General features: G+C 39.0%; 1 protein-coding gene across 4 annotated transcripts in view; it reads left to right on the forward strand.

The window, feature by feature from the left end:
- Positions 1 to 21,562, forward strand: part of Rngtt (RNA guanylyltransferase and 5'-phosphatase) — a 225,192-nt gene that overhangs the window by 38,452 nt on the left and 165,178 nt on the right. For all 4 annotated transcript variants that reach the window (XM_051161361.1, XM_051161353.1, XM_051161338.1 and 1 more), the window contains 2 exons: positions 17,427 to 17,562; positions 21,078 to 21,149. In XM_051161361.1, the coding sequence (XP_051017318.1) occupies positions 17,427 to 17,562; positions 21,078 to 21,149 (208 nt within the window). The remainder of the gene's footprint in view (positions 1 to 17,426; positions 17,563 to 21,077; positions 21,150 to 21,562) is intronic.

Consider the following 21,562-nt stretch of genomic DNA (forward strand, 5'->3'; position numbering starts at 1 on the left):
GGTTTTTTTTGAGACAGGGTTTCTCTGTGTAGCAGCCCTGGCTGTCTTGGACTCGCTTTGGAGCCCACAGACTCAGACTCACAGAGATCCGCCTGCCTCTGCCTCCTGAGTGGAGTGCTGAGCTTGCTGACTTTCTTGCACCTTGTTTTGTGGTGTTAGTTTGAACTGTATAGCTCCTGTCACTGAATGGGTGAGCAGTACCTCATAGAAATGATATTTATTGCTCTAATAGGTAACAGCTCATCTGAAATGCTGGGAGCCAGAGTGGTGTGAAACAGTTACACATAGAGAATTAGGTTTGCTGGGGCTGGGCTTCATGGAAATTATCCTAAAGGTAATTATATGTAGTACTTTAAACAGAATTCCAATAGTGTGCTTTCAGATCAGTGCTTCGTAAGCGTCAGAGTTGTAGCATTTTGGATTACAGATGTTCTGGTCATCAGATCAGAAGCTTAGTTCTGTGTCTATCCTTACGCAACTATAAAATGAAGTAAAAGTAAAGTAAGAAATGTGGTGGCGGCTCTTTTTTGTGATCCTTAATATTAGTATATTATTTCCTTTTCCTTTAACTTTTTTATTTTAATTTCCCGAGACAAGGTTTCTCTATCTAGCCCTGGCTGTCCTGGAACTCATCCTTAGACCAGATTGGCCTCGATTTCAAGAGATCTGATTACCTCTGCCTCCTGAGTGCTGGGATTAATGGTGTGAGTCACTGCCATTCAGTTTAAACTTTTTTTTCCCCTTAAAGATGTAAACATACATTTCCTTATTGATTTCTGTGTTTGGTTAAAGAAGCCAGATAATACTGGGAGGCTTATAATGGATAAATGGTACAGTCTGTTTCTATCCCTTCCTCCTTTCTGTCAGTTCTACTCCATAAAGCAACTGCTTTTGGCCATTTTTATGTTTTACTACTCTAAGGCTCTTTCAAGTCTCTGAATTACATTTTCTATTTCTACAGCTGTGACTGAATTGCTGTTAATATAGCTCACCAGAATCTCTGTGTCTACCTTTCCTTTTACTATTCCATCATAGTCACTTCACTGCCGTTCTTTACAACTGTTCACAGTGCTTCTTGACACTTCATTTTGTAAGATAAGGGCATTCGACTGTCTCCTACTTGTCCCTCCTTACATTGTTGGGTGGAGCTAAAGACGGAGCCCAGGGCATACCAGGGAAGCAGAAACTTCCAGCTACACCCCCAGTCCTAACTTAAAATTGTTTTATCCCATCCCATCCCTTCCTTTCCTCTCTCTCTCTCTCTCTCTCTCTCTCTCTCTCTCTCTCGTGTGTGTGTGTGTGTGTGTGTGTGTGTGTGTGTGTGTGTGTGTTTGCATATGGGCAGATGTGTGCCTCGGAACACGTATAGCGGTCGGGGGCAACTTGGCTCTCTTTCCATCATGTGGATTCCTGGGATTAACTCAATCTTCAGGCTTGGTGACAAGTTGAACCATCTCACTGGCTTCAAGTCCTAACGTCTAATATTTTCAGCTGTTACCATTTATATGCTCTTTGGTAAACATAATTTTTAAAAAAATTATTTATGTGTATATGTGTATGCCTCAGTGCTTATATGTGTATGTGTACTGCTTGTGTATAGGAGCTGGCAGAGGCCAGAAGAGTTACCATATCTGGAGTTACAGACAGTTGTGATTCTTGGTGTGGGTGTGGGAATCGAACCTGGGTCGTCTACAAGAGCAGTGAGTGTTCTCTCTAGCCCTGTTAAACAGTTTTTAAAAACATTAAAAAGCTATGACTGAGATGTAAAGTGAATAAAAAACAAAAAATGTTCTTATTGAAAAAAACATTAAAAAATTAAAAATTTCTGTGTGTGTGCGCGCGTGCGTGTGTGCACATGCATGTATGCCACATGTGTGTAGGTACCCATGAAAGCCAGATGATGTCATCAGAACCCCTGGAGCTGGAGATACAGGTAGTTATAGGTGCTGCTGATCAAGTTCTTTGGAAGAGAAGCAAGTGCTTTTAGCCCCTAAAAAATTAAAAAAACAAGATTTATTTATTTATAATAACAATACTAATACTAATTATTATTATTTTTAAGAGAGAGAGGCAAGGTCTCACTGCTGCCTAGGCCAGGCTGGAACTTGCTGCGTGGCAGAGGCTGACCTTGAACCACTGATTCTCTTCCCTCCACCTCTCAAGTACTAGGATCATAAGCATTTATCCCATGCCCAGCTGTGTGGTTGAAGTTAAATGGTGAAAATATTTTTTTCTCCCTACTGGAAGTAGTTTTACATTAGTGGAATGGATTGCCATTCCATTTTTTTTTTTTTTAACGGCAAGAAACCACTTTAATATTTGAAAGCTACAGTGATTTGATAGGTGACCTGTTTACAGAGGCATTTGAAAGTGACGTCAAAGCTAGCATGGATCTTGTGGGATCAGGAGTGGGTACTGCTGTTGTCCCAGCCTGCTCAGCACATGGATTGGCTCTTTGCTGGAGGAGGCTGTTGCTAGAAGTGTGCTTGTTTTGGCTGTAGCCACAGCCACCACTCACACCTCCCAGTGAGGAACTGGAGCCCACACTGCTGCAAAGTCAAGGTCACCTTGGGCTAATGGCCCCACTTCCTCAGCAAGTCAGACTAGAGGACTAGAGTCAGAAAGCCCCTGGAAAGCTCTCGGGCTGGACAGAGCTGTTGTGCTAGAGCACCGTCTTCTTCTCTCACTATTGATTACTTCTGCGCCTTATGTATGAGTTGTGAGAATTTTAGTTTTAAAATAAGTTTCCTTTTTTGGTCTATATGTCCTGTCATTCGTTCAAGTGACACTGAGTTTGGTTGTCTTTGGTTGTGTAAAATGGTTGCTTTGTCTGTGATGATTATTGCGTGCTTCTTGATCATTGCATATTTTTGTCATCCAGAAGCTGTTGAAATAGTGTACATGTTTTTGTTTCTTCTTTCCCTTATTATTTTTATTATTGTGTCAAATTTACCCAATATTTAGCAGCTTAAAACATCTAAACATTTCACAATTTTTGAGGACAATTTAGTTGGGTAGTTTCGAGTCTGTCTCCCATGACATTGAAAATAAACTATTTACCAAAGCTGCTGTGTGCCCTCACTGTGCTGTTGATGGTAGGCTGTTGGGTGAACTAGATACATATTAGTACTGTAACAAAGGAGACTGTGCAGATCGACACTGTGCATGTGCCTGAGGTCCTGATAACCAGGAAGCCGAGGCAGCAGGGTTTCTTGAACTCAAGAGTAAAAACAAGCCCAAAACAGGTAGAACAGCAAGGCTCCACATTAACTACTTCCTTGCCCTCCTAACAACAATAACAACAACAGACATAAAAGCAAAAACTTCCAACATTATAGATGTGGAAGCACACACACATTGTCAAAGTACAGTCTTTTTCACACAATGGAATAAGGATCCAGAATGATTCTACTGCCTCACAAGACACCATAAAGATGATAGCAGAGGTTTCCTTTGTCTTTTAAGTAGTATCTGGTAGTTTAAAAAAACAACAAAAAAGCATGTCCACAGCTCAGATTGTCTAATACTCTGATGCCCCCATCGAGATGGTAGGAAGTGAGCAGTGTTCGACTATGAAAGGAGCATTACTTCCATTTTGTGCGTGTTGTCCTGAACTGACTGCTCTGGTGGAATGTGGCCAACACGTGATGAGGCACCCGGGATCTGTACAGTCCAGCGGCAACCTAGAGTTAGCATGGAGAGTATTCTAACCTGAAGTCATATGGGTCAGCAGATGCAGAATGGAGTCTTTGAGCTTCACTTAGGAACTGAAAAACAGAAACTTCAGCCAGGGCTTCTGATCCCTGCACTTGAGAGGCAAAGGCAGGAGTTCAGGGTACAAGGTAAAATCTTGGCTATATATTACTTTCAAGGCCAACCTGGGTACATGAGAACTCCAGTATATTTGTTACAGAATATTTTCTGTGCACAGCGATCTGTCTCCTTTTGCCTCCCAAGTACTGATACTTTTAAATATTTTATTTTAATGATTTATTAAACAATTTCATTGCTGAAAATGTCCTGGTTTAGAGTTATGACGTCATCAAGATTGTATCAGAGGAATAGCTTTATTTTGGTGTCTTTGTAAAACAGTAGAATTGTAGCTAGTGTATTTGTACATCTCAGGGTGCTGTCTTGTAGTTAAACATTTAGCAAAGATCAGGTGGGTTATGTATACATTATAGAAAGTCTAGCTTATTTGATAATGTTAACATGTCTTTTTAGTGCATTGCAGTCACCTTTGTTTAAAAAAAAAAATGCCCACATGGCCAGATACAGTGACACACACTTGTTAGTCTGAGGTGGATGGAACTCATAGTCCAGGTCAGCTTAAACTACAAAGCAAGTTTCAGACCAGTTGGAGTTTTATGTTGAGAGTGAATCTGATATATTTTTGAGTCATATTGAAGTTCTTAGGAATGATTTGTCAGCCTCAGAAATAGGTGATGTGAGGACTCTCCTCTCATCTGACATTCATTTTCTCTTAACTGTTGGGAGTAAAGACATTTAACAGAAAAATGGGTGCTGGCATGTAGCTTCTCTTTTGTCGGTATGAAGGTTGATGTTGGCTTCGTTTGGGAAGAACAGTGATTCTGAGAACAAGCTCTGCTGTACATAACCCTGCATTTTAAAACCGAGTTCCATTCCGTCCGTCCGTCTGTCCCTCTCTGTCTCTCTTACACACATCCTCCCTCTGTCCTTTCTTCTCTCCCTTCCTCTTTCCTTTTCTCTTTTTAAATCTATCTTCTTAAGGAGCTAAATTCAGATTTCATTTGTTAAATAGTAGTTTGGTTCCCAAAAGGAATTGCTATCTGTGAAATTAGTAAAGAAATGCGGAACTGGGTGCATTAATTCTGACTGCTCTTTTTTAAAATGTGCAATCCAATTTAAAGATTTTTATAGGCAGCCCATCTTATACAGTGTGTCTCTGGCTTTTGGCCTGCTTTAACATAACTACTGCTGATAAATTTGCTGTCTGGTGAGCTTCCTGGAACAGTTTTAATAACACTTTGGGATTTAGGAAACTTCATTAAAAAAGTACTCTTGTGTGATAGAGAACTAATTTGTTGTCTCATGAATTTTGTAAAATGACATTTAAGCTTTGTGTGTGTTAGCTTTGCCTCTGTTCTTTTGTGCATTGCAGTCATCTTTGTTAAAGTACCACATGGTCATGTACAGTGGCACACTCCTGTTAGGCTGAGGCAGGTGGAACCCAAAGTCTAGGTCAGCTTGAGCTACAAAGCAAGTTTCAGACCAGTTAGATAAAAAGTAAACTCTTGGAGTTGCGAGATATAAAATATAATTAGAACAGAATAATTGCTGCTTAAACTATAAAATTAAAGTGACTATATATTGCGAATTCTTTGATATCTGGCCTTAGTAGTTGCTTTCTAATTATATGATCTTTCTGTGTTCCTATAAACAAGTTATAGGCACTTGTTTTTAGCTGTTAGAATGATCTGTCTAGAATGTCTCATGGCACTATTTTGTCAGTATAAACAAAGTGGCACTCAGTTTTTCAGAAAAGATTGTTTTTATTTATATGTGCATATCTGTCTTAAGTAGATACTGTGCATATGCTGGTGCTCTTAGAGGCCAGCTGGAGTTACCAGGTCGTTTTCAGTTGCTGGATGTGTGTGCTTGTAGCTGAAGTCAGGTCCTCTGGAAGAACAGCAAGAGAAGCACTGGACCATCTCTCCAGCCCCAAAGCAGTTGATTTCTAATAGTGTAATCCATTAAACATTACTTGTTAATGTTAAAGAAAAATGAAAATGGAAGACACAGTTTATCTCTATTCCAAGGCCAAGTGCTTATAACCTTATAAACCAAGTAAGCCTTAGTCTTTGTCAGCATGATTCAGTGGAACCAAAGCGGAGTTATAGACAGATTCGATTACACAGACTTGCCGGGAGAGACTTCTTCACGCATGACAGCCAGCCACAAAAGCGGTCAAGTGCTTTATTGTTATGTGCTGTCTACATCTGTCACTCATTGTAAGGCAAGACTTGGTTTAATTATATACTCTTTGTGCTACAGTAAAGTTTTAAAGTTTTTCCTCAAACTGATTTTATTCTATTTTATTTTTGACATTAGCAAATGGAAAAAAAATGTCCTGAGCAGTTGGAGAGATAGCTCAGTGGTTAAGAGCAATTCTGCTCTTCCAGAAAGCCCAGGTGTGATTCCCAGCACTGATAGCATGGCTCATAAGGTCTGTAGCTCTAGCCCCAGAGAATCTGGTCACCTTCTGGCCTTTGCGGGCACTGGCTGGCATGTAATATACTGACATACATGCAGAAAAAACACCCATACACATAAATTAAATAAATGAAAAATTGAAAAACAGGGTTAATGTCAACATTATGCTATTCTATTTTTTTTCTGTGTGCATAAACTAAAACCAAGCACTTCTCACTATTTATTTTTAAGTTTAAAATATTTTGAGATAGGGTCTCATAGCCCAAGTTGGCCTTGGGCTGTCTGCATCCTCCTCCCAAGTTCTAGGATTACAAGCATGTGCCATACACATAGCACTTTCACATGTTTTTAATTATCTTTCTTAAAAATATCAGAAGTCCATTATTAGCTAATTTCTAATTTTGTGTTTCTTTTGCAAAGTAATGGGGAAGTTTATTTAAATCAAAGCAGTGGTAAAGATCAAAATAGTACATGAGAGCCGTAGGCCACCTGTGTGGAGATACTCAAAGGCTTTGCTTTTGAACTTAAAACAAATGCAGGTATTTGTTATAAAATGTTTATAGTATAGTATGTTAAAAGTGACATCTTAAGTTTGTTATAGATTAGGTCTTTTCAATAAAATATTTCTTGAACATACTGAATAAAAATTACAAGAATATGGAGATATTTAATTTAAAGAAAATGCAAGTATCTGAAAAGTTTTAGAAAATTGTTTTTTGGACATTTCATTCAGAGCCATGGAGGACAATATTGTGATATGTGATAAAATATTTAGATATAAAATAGTAATGTTTTGAGAGAAAGTGATTTTTGCTTATATTAAAAAATAATAAAGACATGGTTCATGCCCTTGAGTGGGTCACAATCTAATTGATGTTTTAAAAAGAGAAGACATTAGAGCACAAAGTGAAGTGTCATTGTCTTGAAGGGCCTGGCACACACTGTCGTAATGCAAGCCTCTGCGGAAGAGGGTCAGTGAAGGGTACTAACCGCAGCAGCAGGAAGAAGGAGGCTGGGGCTGGCTTGCTAGGTGATTGATGTATGTATCTGTGAGTTCTGCTTCTTAGACACTCAAGGTGCTTAGGCTTTAGAAGCATGAGTGTAGTGGTTACTGAGCTACAGGTCTCCTGGTCACAGCATCTGGAGCTGCTGTGTCAGTGCCAGAAAATTATATACAAAAGATCCTTTATTTCAATCTTCGTGGGGTGTGGGATTTTGACACCTTTTTAAAAAGAACTTCTTTGAAATGATTTTATTTTTAATTTCTTTCTCTGTCTGTCTGTCTGTCTCTCTCCCTCTCCCCCCTCCCCCCTCTCTTTGTGTGTGTGTGTGATATGGAGAGCACACTCCGTATGTGCAGGCACTTGTACACATGCATGTGAAGGCCAGAAGAGGGCATCATATCTCTTAGAGCAAAAGCCATACCTCCAGATCCAGAAAGACATCTCCGTGGTGATGTGGAAGGCAGAGTGGAAGGCTTTTTGAGGGACAGTTGCCATGTCAGTGCTTTATTATCACCTTTGGTGACTTGGAGGAGAAAAGAAGATGATATCCCAGAGAGCTGCCCCTGGGGCCCCTGCCCAAGGGCCCTTCCAGCAGGAGGCAAGGGGAAGTCTATGCCACTTACCTTACAGTGACTCCTTAGCTTTAGTTAACTATTAAGGGGATTTTTTGTGGTGTTTGATGAAAGTCTTGACAGAAGATTATAGCAGTAGTTGTTAGTATATCTAATAATGAGTTTCAAATGTTGTGTATTATGTGTAAGATAGAAAAATTACAAAGTGTAACTCACTTATGATCATGTTTTTTAGTAGCTGATGTTTGTTCAGACTTGGAGAATCTTGGCACCAGGTAGTTTATTTTAGGCATATGTAAGCAGGACCCAATTTGGAAAAAAGTTCTGATTATTAACCCAATCCTATGTGTACAACAAAGCTTAAGGCATGGCTCCATGGAGACTCTTGTAAGGCCCGAGTGACATTTTGCATAAAGATAGTTTCTATAGATTAACTGAGGAAACAGGCTCAAGATAAGGGAGGAAGATAATACCGTAGATTGGCTGAGATAAATCAGGGTCTGGGGGAGCCCAGGCAGGATAGCACAGAGGTCATCAGCCTGTCAACCACGTATGCTCCCAGCTTTCTGTGCAGAAAACATCTCTCTATTTGAAGAGACAGCCTGCTGTGTTTAACACGCCTGGTTTCCTCAGTGCTTATCTGTGAGCACAAAAACTTACGTGCTCCTGCATATGGGTACATGCAAGTACAGGTGTGAGCAGAGGCCAGATGTCTCGGATCTGAAGCTGGACTACAGGCTACTGTGAGTTGTTTGATGTGGGTTCTGAGAGCAGAAGGTCTTTTAACTGATGAGCCATATTTTTAGTCTTCACATGGTTTTAAAATTGAATGGTTTGGAATAAATTTTCTCTCTTCTTCTACACTTGACTTTTGGCATTACTTGTCATTTATTCCTGAGTTAGAATGGAAGAGTCTAGACTCTGATGCTGGGTCCTGTCCTTAGGCAAGCTCTCCGCTAATGGTAGTTTGTTTGTTTGCTTGCTTGTTTGTTGTGTGTGTTTTTTATTCTTATGCTTTGTAGATGTCTAATTTTTTTTCTGGCTGAAGGAAATTTCTTAAACTAGAAGCCTCTATAGTTTTGAAAATGATCAATTGCTTTTGATAGAACATTTATGGTATTTGAGAATGCTTGGAGATTTAGCTGTTTAATGTAGGCATCTTGAGTTCCTTTTTGAGGGGCTGGGTTCCGAGACAGGGTTTCTATGTATAGCCAGGCTGGCCTTGAACTCACAGGGACCCACCTGCTGCTGCCTCCCTGAGTGCTGGGATTACAGGCTTGCACCACATTGTTTTTTACTGTTTAGTTGTAAATTAATTAAAATTAAGACAAAAGTTACTCTTTTGTTTAGTGACTTTCCCATAGACAATGTTTACCAAGATATAATAGGGCACTTGCTGTATAAACAATATATGAAATGAAAGGATTTGCTTACCTTGAAGAATCAAAGCTCTGCCAAATTGTACAATTGTTGCTGGCCTTCCATTTAGTATACAGGTTATTCAAAGAGAAGAGATTGGATAGAAAGAATTTATTTCAATTATTAAGGAGATAATGGGTGTTGCCGTTTCAAATTAAATAATTCATGTTGTCTGTTTAATTATGGTGTCATCCTGTAGTAGAATGAAGCTGATGGTTTTAAGTGATTTTAAGACGGAGCCTTAATCACATCTGCTTCATGACTAAAAATATGATTTGTAAAATGTTCTGCTGTATGTGTAGACTCAACCCATCAAAACCTAATTACCTGTAGTATTGGAGTTCTTTAGTAATTTTCAGTGAAAGCTTGGCTAGTTCTTGCTGCATATAAGATGTTTGAGTTGTGTCTTTATCAGTGTTAATAGCAGTAGTGAAAAACGGTTGGGCTGGAGAGGTGAGAGCTGTCTCATTTGCACAGACATGAAGACCTGAGTTTGGATTTCTTTGATTCCTTTATTTTAAATTGTATTTTAAAACAATTTTAGCATTAGATTCCCACATTAGTTTATGAAAAGCTAAATTATCTAGTTTGTATATTTGCCACAAAGATAATGAAACTTACTGTAATTACACTGTTAATTAAACAATATAATTACAGCTTTAGAAGTTTATAAAAAACTATATGGGATAGTTTAAAAAATCTTAGGGAAGATGTGATTTTACGAGGTGAGGGGATAGACATTTTCCATGGAGGTTGTAGGAACTATGTTATCTACAACATAGTTGTAGGGATAAAACTTAGCCCTCGTAATTTTGTTTGATACAGATATATTGCTAGCTTTGGTTCATGAATGAAATAAGTAAAGGCCATGAGGAGGAAGGAATTAAAAATATATGTAAAATGTGCTTAAAGTTTAAGTTTCTTTTAAAAGTTGAGAAGAATCTAAAAAATGTTTGGGTTAAAGAGGGCATGGGTATAGTTTTACAAAAGAGGTGACCAAAGATGGAGCCCACTGAGCACTGAGCTAAAGAGACAACAAGGCCAGTGTGCACACAGCCCATGGGGAAGGAAGGGAGTTGGCAGCTGCCAAGTCAGCTGGTTCTTTTATTTTCAGAACAAAATGTGAGAAATGTGTTTTGAATAATGGACAGGTCTGACTAGCTTCTCTTGTGTCAAGAAAGTGTCTAAATTGTCTCTGAAAAGTGACTCTATGCTCTTTATTTTCTTTTAAGATGTTTGCAGTATCCTGGGATTAGAATAGAAAGGTAGCAGTGGTTAGGTAATGGAGTCTTGCCAGGGAAGAGATCCACAAAGAAGGTTAGCTCAGTATTATGAACTTGTCTCTGTCAAAGGATGAGATGTAGGTGTCTTGCCTCTTGGTATGAGGTTATTCTGTATAAATAGCTAGCATTACACAACCCTTGGTATCACGGATATGCTGGGGACATAGCAGTGGTGTTATATCATAGGCACATTTAATTTTCACTCAGCTGAAGAGAGTGGGGGAAAAACACAAACCCACAAAGCTAGTTTGGGGTGGGGTGGAGGGCAAGCATACATAGTAGCATTCTTGAAGGTGGAAACCAATTTTGAGTGTTATACCTAAAGGAGTGTCTTGGAAGCCTCTGGGGAGAAATAATCATAAGAAGTTGTCTTTTGACAAGTTTATCCCCAGTCTTGTTCTCCTCTTTAGAAAGTTTAGGTCCTGGGTGGGGAATAATGGATTGTCAGTAACTTCAGCTCTTGGCACTTGTCATTTTGTTTGGTGCATATATATTGCTAGCTTTGGTTCATGAATGGAACTAAGTATAGGAATGAGGAGGAAGGCATTAAAAAAAATATGTATATAAAATGTGCTCAGTCAGTTTCTTTTAAAACTTGGAAGGAGTCTAAAAATGTTTAGGTTAGAGAGGACATGGGTATAGTATTACAAAAGAGGTGATCAGGCATGGAGTGTCCATATTTATTAACGGATTTTCTTATGTTTTAAAATGGAGCCGCATGTGGTATACACGTCTTTAATCCCAGCATTCAGGGAGGCAGAGGCAGAGAGGCAGGAGGATTGCTGTGAGTTCGAGGCCAGCCTGGTTTACAAAGCCAGTCTTGCAGGGGGTGGGGAGAAAAGAAAAAATAAAGGTGGAATAGTATCCTTCTCTGTAGATATGCAGTATTTAGTCTGTTTGTTCAGTGATAGATAACTGAGCTTTTATCATCACTCCAAAATACGGTGATGAACTTCCTGGTACATAATCTTGCTTGAGCATTTAAGTGTCCTGTGTGTGTTTAAATGGATCTAGTCTATAAAGACTAAGAGATCTTTGCTTTCAAAGGCTAAGATAAAAATTTTGAAATGTAAAGTTATCAGCAGAGGCGTGAATTGGTGGTATGATAATCAGCCTTATTTTCCCTTTAGAGTACTGGTAGGAATGGGAACTAAGACACTAATGTGCTATTGCTCACGATTTTGTCATCCTTTTTGTGTGCTTCCTAAAAAAAAGCAGTTTTTAGGGATTTTGCTCAATGATGAGAAAGATAAGACTGGATCTAGGCCAGCTAGGAAGTTGCATTTACAGTAAAACATTCTATGAGTATAGCTTTTTATAATCTATAATCTATAATGACTGTGTAAACACCTTTATAGAGAACACTAAAACCGGAAGGCCTTTCTAAGCCCGCCCCAGCTCTGAACAATGACACAGAGACTTATATTTATTTATATACTTATACTTTAGGCCTTTGCTTACTTTTGTTCCCAACTAGCTCTTATAACTTCTGTTAACCCCGATTATACTGTATTTAGTAATAGAATATATTTTATTTATATATTATGTTAATTATATAATTTACATTATATATCAATAAATATGATATGTTTATTAATGTAAACCTATGCTTATGTTAATCTGTGTTCTGCCCCATGGCTCGTTACCACTACTTCATTTTCATGTGTCCAACTTCTTCTGTGTCTCCTAGGCAAATCTTTTCACATCTCTTTCCCAGAATTTCTGTTTCTGCCCAGAAGTCCTGCCCTTCTCTCCTGCCCTTGCTATTGGCCATTCAGCTCTTTTTAAACCAATCAGAAGGTGAAGGAAGTGTATGTTTATAAAGCATTGAGACAGGTGAGGCTTAACAATACCAAGGTCTATCCTTAGCTCTCTGCTGGTACAGGAATCAGCATTTGAATAATACAAAGATAATCTTTACACAGTGCACAAAAGATCACCCCAACAGAACCCTAGGCTGGGGAGGCTTCTTAGTGCTATGCAGCGTGGGAGTCTTGAGCCTGTGCCCAGCCTGTGCTGCATAACAAGAGCTATTAAAAAACAAAACAAAACAAAACAAAACAAAAAACCCAAGATGGGAGGTGGTGGCGCACACCTTTAATCCCAGCACTCAGGAGGCAGAAGTAGGTGGATAGCTGTGAGTTCGAGGCCAGCCTGGTCTACAAAGTTAGTCCAGGACAGCCAAGGCTACACAGAGAAACCCTGTCTCAGAAAACAAACAACCACCACCATCACCACCACCACCACCACCACCACCACCACCACCACCAGCCTGCCAAAAACAAAACAAAACAAAACAAAAGCAAACAGCAACAAAAAGCATGAGAGGAGAAGAAAATGATTCAGTGAAATTTTGTATCTTAATGAGAATACACATGAACGTGGATAATTCTTAATATCAAATTTACGATAGAGATAATTTCCTAAAGAAATTATATTACACTAGTGGTTCATGGTCAGTGACAGTAATCTATAGTTAGGTACTGAGCCAATATGTAGTAATGTGTGAGGTAGTTCTCTCTTTCAAAAATAATCTTACTTTCATGGTCTTAAGTAATGTGAGAATACTTTCTATAATCTTTGGCCTTTGTTCCTAAATATGAGATAACTCATTATTTATTTGGGTCCTGGGATTTGAACGTAGGGCCTTGCGTATGCTAGTCAAGTACTTTACCACTGATGTACATGTATTCTTAGCCTTGCTCATTTCTTCTTGTAAGTACATGTAATGGAAAGATGTATCCTTTGGGATTGTTAGGATTGAGGCCGAAAGTTGCACTTCGCAGTGTCCCTACATCTAGAGGACCCTGAAAGCTCATCACTCAGCCACTTGTCTTCTCTCGAGATACAGCTATTTTTCACATGAGCAGTCCTTTGTAGTAAATTCTATCCTCTAAAGCCTTTTTGCTTTTGATCTTTTAAACTTGCTGATGTGCATGGGTACACAGCATTAAAATGGATCATGTGTATGCACCATGTCCCTGCAGTGTTGTGGAGGCCAGAAGAGGCTTGTGAAGCTGGAACTGCATTCCAGGTGGCTGTGAGCCATCATGTGGGCACTGGAAATGGAACCCATGGTCCTTGGAAGAGCAAGCCACTGTTCTTAAGCACTGAGCCATCTCTTAAGTCCTTACAGTATTTTTTAAAAATTGGAATCTGTTTAAAATACAAAGTTCAGTCATAAGATAGATACATACATTTGTGTATTTCATTAGTATATTACTGCTTTAGAAATCTGTATGTATTTTATATGAATATCAATTCTTAATCTCTGAGTATCAAGAAAAGAGAAATATGTTATCTGTCTTAGGCTCAGAAAAGCAAACCATTTCCTTTTCCCTGATTTTGATATTAATATAAGCCAGCTTTTCTTGAATTATGAATATGGGTTGGAAGTAAATTTGAGAATTTGGGGCTCAATAAGACAGATATATTTATGTATTTCTCATGATTTTAATTTCCTTAAAAAAGTGTTACAGTTATTTTTTATACAACTGTGTTTGTTTCTCTTAGCTTATTTTTTAACCTAGCTATCATACAAATAATTGACACTCTTTCATATTTGACAATAAGCTTCACAACACAATCTTGAGCAGTTTATGTCTATTCTTAATTCTTTATGCTATTTTGTTGTACTCCCAGCAGACATCCCAGCGATACTTGCACTTTGTAGCTTTCCTCAGCTCCAGCTCCTTCCTCCTGAACATCCTTGGACCACTACCCCTAGCTCCATTCCCTGCTTCCTCCTCCTCCTGCTTTTCCTGCTGGCAGGAAGTCCAGCCCTATTCCCTCCCCTGCTCATTGATTGGCTGTAAACTGTTTTATTGACTTATCAGGGGGATAATTGGGGAGCAGAGTTTACACAACATTTAGACAGGAAATCAGAATTTAAACTACATAATAATCGTATGCCTACATAAAAGATTTTTGCTTTTTAGATTTTTAAATTTTATTTTCTGTATATGATTGTTTTGCCCGCATTTCTGTTATGTATATAATAGATGCCTGGTGTCCAGGGAGTTGGATTCCCTGCTACTGAAGGTTGCAGATGGTTGTGAGCTGTCTCTGGATGCTGAGAATTGAACCCAGCTTTCTGCCAGAGCAACTAGTGCTCTAAACCTCTGAGCCATCTCTCTAGCCTGTCTTGATTTCTGTTTTTTGAGGCTGATTATCAGGCTATATATGTTAGGATGGCCGTGAACTCAAGAATGTCCTGCTCCTTCAGTACCCCTGAGGGCTGGTACTACATGTTAGTACACTTTCCCTGTGGCTTAAAATACTCTAACATGTGTGTGTGTCTTAACTTTCTAAGAGAATGATACAGCCTTTACCTAACTAACTCTTCCATTAAATACCTTTTATTAAGTACCAGCCCAAGACCTTAAAGATGATGGATTGTGTGTCTTCTGTAACATATTTGGAGACAGTATCATAATAGCTTCTTATTTGACATTTTCTCATGTTGATTTAAATTTCTTTTGGAACATAGCCCAGAACACTTCTTATTTCTTGCAAGAAAATTTTCTTCCTATGTACTAGGAATTACTACTTTGAAAAAAGCTTGTGCAAGAGAGCCTTGAGAACTAAGTGTTCCTGTTGCTTTTGAGCCTGCTGGGTTAGGATTTGGCTCATCAGTTCTTTTCTCCAGACTGAGGCTGATTGATGTTTTTCTTAGTGAAACTGAGTTTCTGCTCTTTTCGTTTATGAGGGCCATATCTATTTCCATATGTATCACAGGCCTGCCTGAGCAATCCATCACCTGTCTCAGGGCCAGCTAGAATAATTACTTCAGAACAGCAAAGAATACCATGGTAGCTCTCAGAAAGCCCTTTGGATGTTTACTGTTGTTGCTCCTTTTCCTGTTGTTTGTGCCCTTTAATCAGTTTTCCTGTTTCTCCTCACCCTTACTGAATACATACAGTAACATTATTTATTATGTTAGCTTCTTTCTCCTTATTTAACGTTTCTTCTGTCTGCTGATTTTAGTTTGCTTCCCTCCATCTTCTGCCTGTTGCTGACTCACTGTATTCTTTAAGTAGGTGGCTGGATAGGGCATTGTTTCCCTGTCTTCAGTGTTATGTGTTGAGTGTTCTTCCACATCCCTGTCCCCTGGAACTCCTGGGCAGCCACAGTTGACCTCAAGCTTCTGGTCTTCCTCCTTCCATCTCCCTTGTGCTTGGTTACAAGCCTCTGCGCTGGCGCAGGTTTCTGTGCTAGGGCTTTGTGCCTGCCAGGCAAACAGCACTCTACCCGCTGAGCTCCCCTCCAGCTCTACCGTTTCTGACCTCAAATGCATGCAGCCTGGCTGAGCTTTAATTGCCTCTGACAGGATCTTGCTATGTAACCTAGACAAGCCTTCAGCTTTTGACCCTCCTGCCTCTAGCCCCTGGACTTTATTTTTATGTGATGAGAAACCTGAACGCTGTTGTTTGTACATGTGTGTTTATGTGGTGTATGTGGAGGCTCCCTCACTGGGACATGGAGCTCACTGATTGCTTTAGCTTGGCTGGCTAGTTAGCCCCAGGTTCCATCTGTTTCTGCCTTCTTAGCGCTGGGATTACAAGTGTGTGCCTTAGCCCCTGGTACTGTACGTGCTGCTATATTAGTTACTTTCCATTACCATAATAGAGACCAAAGCAGCTTGTGGAAGGAAGAGTTTATTTCACAGATTTAGAGCCCACAATGCAGAACAAGAGGCAGGTAGCTAGAGCAGCCCCTGAGAGCAGAGGCAGAGAGAGCAAGGGGTGTGGCACAGCATTGGAAACTTCAAAGCCCTTCTGCAGTGACACTCTTTTCCAACTGGGCCACACCTTCTCATCCTTTATTCAAACATGAGCCTGAGGGAGCCTGTTCTCATTCAGGTCACCACGGGTGCTGTAGATCAAACAGAGCAAGCACTTTACTGACTGGGTTGGTTCCTCAGTTCCTCGGCCCCCCCCCCCCCCAGCCCTGCCCCCCACCCCCAGCCCTGCCCCCCACCCCCACCCCAAGACAGAGAAGTTCACTGCCTACTTCTCTACCCCCAAGTCTTATGTGGCTTGAGCTGTCCTGGAATTTGCTCTGTTAGACCAGGTTGGCCTTGAACTCATCGGTCTGCCTGGCCAAGTCCTGGGATTATAAGTGTGAGCACCATGCTTAGATGAGTGCTCCATCCTTGACTTGCAGATACTGTATATGTAACTTGATTTCTCAAGAATGACTACTTTGTTCAGTGTATAGCTTTCCTCATATATTGATTGGGGATAAAGGCTGATGAAAATTCTTGTGGCTGTGTTCAAAATACTTTAATTTTGTAGTTCCAAATAAGAATTCTGACATTTCCCCAGCACTTGGGAGGTGGAGGCAGGAGGATCGTTGTGAGTTCGAGGTCAGCCTGGTCTACAAAGCGAGTCCAAGTTAGCCAAGGCTACACAGAGAAACCTTGTCTGATGGGGGGTGGGGGGGGGGGCGAGAGGGAAGAATTCTGACATTCTGATATTTTGCTGTATCATAATATTGATTCAAGGAAAAGAAATACCTCTGTAGTTGGTATGGTAGAAAGAGCATTGAATTATCTGAGCTCAGTGATTTTTCACCTTTGAATGGAAAGAATATTATCTAATTTATAAAATGCCGTGTGTGTGTGTGTGTGTGTGTGTGTGTGTGTGTGTGTGTGTGTGTATTTGTAAGCTTTGAAGTTTAATCAAAATTAGAAAAGCACTAAACATACATCATATGTCCTCCTGACACCACATTATCTTCATAAAAATTAGATTTCCCTACTTTCATGTTTCCTATAGAAAATAAAAGTAAATTTAAAAAAAAGTTGTGGCGCTTTAATTTGTATGATAGAGAGAGGGACTGTAGTGATCTATTCTTGAAAATGTCAGGCTAGGCAAAGCAAGTTCAGCTGTTCTGGTGACCCTGACCTTGATACTGTATGTTAATGCTCCCTTCATAATGCCTCCTTACAGTTACATGATGCTGATTGATGGGACAAATGAAGTTTTTATGATTGACAGAGATAATTCAGTGTTTCATGTTTCAAATCTGGAATTTCCATTTCGTAAGGATCTCCGCATGCATTTATCAAATACTCTTTTGGATGGGGTAAGTAATGTATTTATATGTGTGTTTTTAAAAAGTTAAATTGTATACCCATTGTTAGTATGTTTAATTTAGAACCAAATATGATTTTTATTTGAATGTTAAGTTTTATTTCTTACCTGTACTTATATTGAATAAGTTCCTTTTTAAAGGTGGATTTAGCTGAGACTGGGATTGTATGCATGCCTACAGTTCCAGCACTGGGGGTGGCAGAAACAGAAGAACTGCAGCAAGTTCAAGGCCATCCAGGGCTAATATACTGAGATCCTGTCTCAAAAACAAAGCAGGCAAACCAGCCCTAACTATTTATCCTTGAGTATAAACAGCATTTTTTAGATATTTTCTCTAGTAAAGAAAATTGTTCATGATATGGAAATTGAGTTATATAAATCTTGTATTGATCATAAGGGAACAAAATTAAACCTTTGCTTTTATTATTGAAAATAAGTTATTTATTTTTAATAATTATGAAGTGGCTTGTTATACTATGTATAACAACAACAAAAAGCCTCTTTTAATTAAAAACTAAAGTAATGCAGAACGCTACAAAAAGTGTGACAAAAGCTGAGCATGGTGACTCACGCTTTAATCTTGACACTTGGGTAGCTGAGAAAGGAGTTTATCAAGTGCAGGGCCAGCCTGGGCTCTATATTAAGTTCCAGTCTGCCTTCATAGTAAGACTGTCTAAAGAAGTAGAAAATCAAACCAAACAAAGAAAAAGCTAATAAAAAATAATTTAAATTCCTGATGTTGGACTAACTTGTATATATGTTAAGGGTTGTAACTGTCAACTTTGCTCAGGGCAGTGTGGTCAATGCTAAACAATATAGCATATACATATTGGCAACATCAACTCTGAGAACTGAGTTTCCTTTTTTCTTTATTTCTTTTCTTTGAGATAGGCTCTTATATAGATAGTCTAGGGCTAGTCTGAATTCATGACCCCCTGCTCCTGCCGCTCAAGTGGTGCGCCATCACAGCTGGGTTTAGAGTATAGATTTTTTTTCTTTTTTCCAAGACAGCATTTCTCTGTGTAACAGTCGTGGACTCCCTTTGTAGACCAGACTGGCCTCAAACTCACAGTGATCCACCTGCCTCATCCTCCCTCAGTGCTGGGATTACAGGCATGCGTTACCACGCCCAACAAGGTTTTTTTTTTTTTAATTATACCTTTCTATCTTTCTTTCTTCCTTTCTTTCTTTCTTTGTATGTGTGTGTGTGTGTGTGTGTGTGTGTGTGTGTGTGTATGTATGTATGTATGTATGTATGTATGTATGTATGTATGTATATACATACATTCCATGGCTTGTTAGTGGAAGGCAGAGGACAGCCTGGAGTTGGTAATCTCCTTCCACGTGGGTCTTGGGGATTGAATTAAGGTTGTTTAGTGTATCTCTAGGCGTTGTTACACACACTGTTAACATTGGGTTTTGATTTGTTATTTTCTCACTTAATGAGGGACAGAATGACTTCTTTGTTTTAAGGAATAGTGTATGTAGCAACTCTCGGTGCCTCACTGGCTTCATCAGTTACTCCATGAGGGACCTTACACAGTTCACTCAGTTTTCTCTTCTGTGGTGAGATGGTAAAGATTGGGAAAGCTGTAAGGTGATACCGTCCGGCACTTCCTCCTTATTTATGTGAGTAGTTATGAGGCTTAACAGCTCACTCCTTAATGACTTATGATACTGCTTCTAAGCAGTCTTCTACAGTTTTCTTTTTGTGTACATCTCTTTCCTGTTGGCCGATGAAGTCTTTGTCTATCAGGGCATACTTTATGTTCATATGTTTAATTTTTTATTTTTATTAAAAAAATTTTTGTTTTTGCTCATTACATCCCCCTAGCCACTTGTATGGTACCTTCCTGAGCATTGCAGGTTAGCTGCAGGAAGCAGGCAAGAACTGTCCAGCCCAGCTAAGTTTGAATTTTCTCTGTCCTATTACCAGAGTGTGTTGGGTAGTTTGGGCTCTCATCAAGCAAGAAAGCAAACAAGCAAGCAAGCAAACAAAAACATTTGTTAATTTGTCTGTTACATTTTATTTTATTTGTTCATAATACATTTTCCTTTTAGCTATTTTTTCCTTTTATTTTTTATTTTTTAAAATAATTAAACTTTTTTTTTTATAATTTATTCAGATAACATCCTGATTGCTATTGCCTCGCTTGAATCTTCTCGTTCTTACCCTCTTCTGCCATATTTCCCTCCCCTAGTCTTCTGACAGAAGGCGACCTCCTTGCTACTATATGATCACAGCCTATTAGGTCTCATCTGCTCCCCATTCCTCTCTGTGTGTGGCTTAAAGGAAAACACTTTTATTTTCCTTGTTTGTTTTAGGGGAATTGTTTGTGTGCTATCCAAACTTAAAATTTTACTTTTTCTAGTCATAGTTTTTGAAAAGAATCATTAACTGAAATCTTGTTATTGCATCATGTATTCATATGCAGATATCTAAGTAAACATTTCAGTAACTAAGTTAAGATAACAAATTTGAGACTGGGCTGTAGCCCGTGGTAGAGTGTTTGGGTATGCAAACCCTGGTTCCATCCAAGTGCTGCATAACTAGGGTGTGGTGACACACACCTGCAATCATAGCACTGAAGAGGTGCATGGCTTTGAATTTATTCCTGCCTCTGCCTCCCAAATGCTGGGATTGCTTGTGTCACTCCGTGCCTTATGCAGAATTTCTTTTGACTTTTTATGACTATGGTAGATTTGAAGTGATGTTTGCATTCAAAATTTAAAAAGTCATATAGGAAATTCAGTCTATAATAAGACTAAAGTAATCACCATATTATTAAATTTTAAGCAGTGGTTAAACATAATTATCAAAATGATGCTGAATTTCAGAATTTCAAATTTTGTTATTTGCTCTTAAGTATTGCTAGTAATCCAAACATAAAGGAGAAGGTAGTGTAGCCATTTAGCTATGAAAAGCATGGAACTGATTGTGATGGTGCAAGTCTATAAATCCAACACTTTGAAGGCTGAGGCAGGTGGATTGCTGAGAGTTCTAGACTAGCCTTGGCTACCTCATGAGTTGTAGCCTAGCCAGGGGCTATATAGCATGACCCTGCCTCCAAACAAAACTACAAATCTCCAATCCAGAACACAGGGGGATTGCATCATAGATTATTTCAATATGTATTGTAAACACATAGGACAGAGTTTTGAACTGTGAGAACTTACTGATTTTTATGAGTACAAGTGCGCTCCCTTTAAAGTCTCATCAAGACATATATTGAAGATTTTTAAATATTTATTTATTTATTTGGTGTTTTGAGACAAGGTTTCTCTGTGTAGCCTTGGCTGTCCTGGACTCACTTTGTAGACCAGGCTGGCCTCAAACTCACAGCGATCTGCCTGCCTCTGCCTCCCAAGTGCTGAGATTAAAGGCATGCACCACCATCGCCTGGTTGTATTGAAGATTTTTTTTTACTCTATCTCTGTGTGTATTATATTCTGGTGAAATTAAAGAAATTGCTATTAAAGTGAAAATTCATCTTTTTTTTTTTCAAGGAAATGATCATTGACAAAGTAAATGGACAGGCTGTTCCAAGATATTTGATATATGACATAATTAAATTCAATGTAAGTACCTCTTACAGTGTATAAAGTTGTTAGAGTTATCTCTGGTAATGTGCATGTTTCTCTGTAGTAATACTTTCTGGTGTTCTAGGGATTGAATTCATGGATTCACACAGGGTCTACCATTGAGCTACTCCTCCAGTAGTAAGACTCCAAGTGTTTTTAATGAATATTATGAAAAGTAGTTAAGTCAGATATGGTGACACATGCCTGTAGGAGGGGACAGGCAGGCTCAGGAGTTTGAGGCCACCCTCACGAAATCTTCTCTTGAAAAAATAAAAATCATGTAGTCATTTACTTAAGCTATACTGAAAATTTTTTGGAGTTAAAGTATTTAAGATTTGAAGATGTATAGCAGTATTTTTTTTTTATCATTTATGTATTTATTTTATGTACGTTGGTGTTTTGTCTGCTTG

The sequence above is a fragment of the Acomys russatus genome, chromosome 2 (genome assembly GCF_903995435.1).
Source record: "Acomys russatus chromosome 2, mAcoRus1.1, whole genome shotgun sequence".
Lineage (NCBI taxonomy): Eukaryota > Metazoa > Chordata > Mammalia > Rodentia > Muridae > Acomys > Acomys russatus.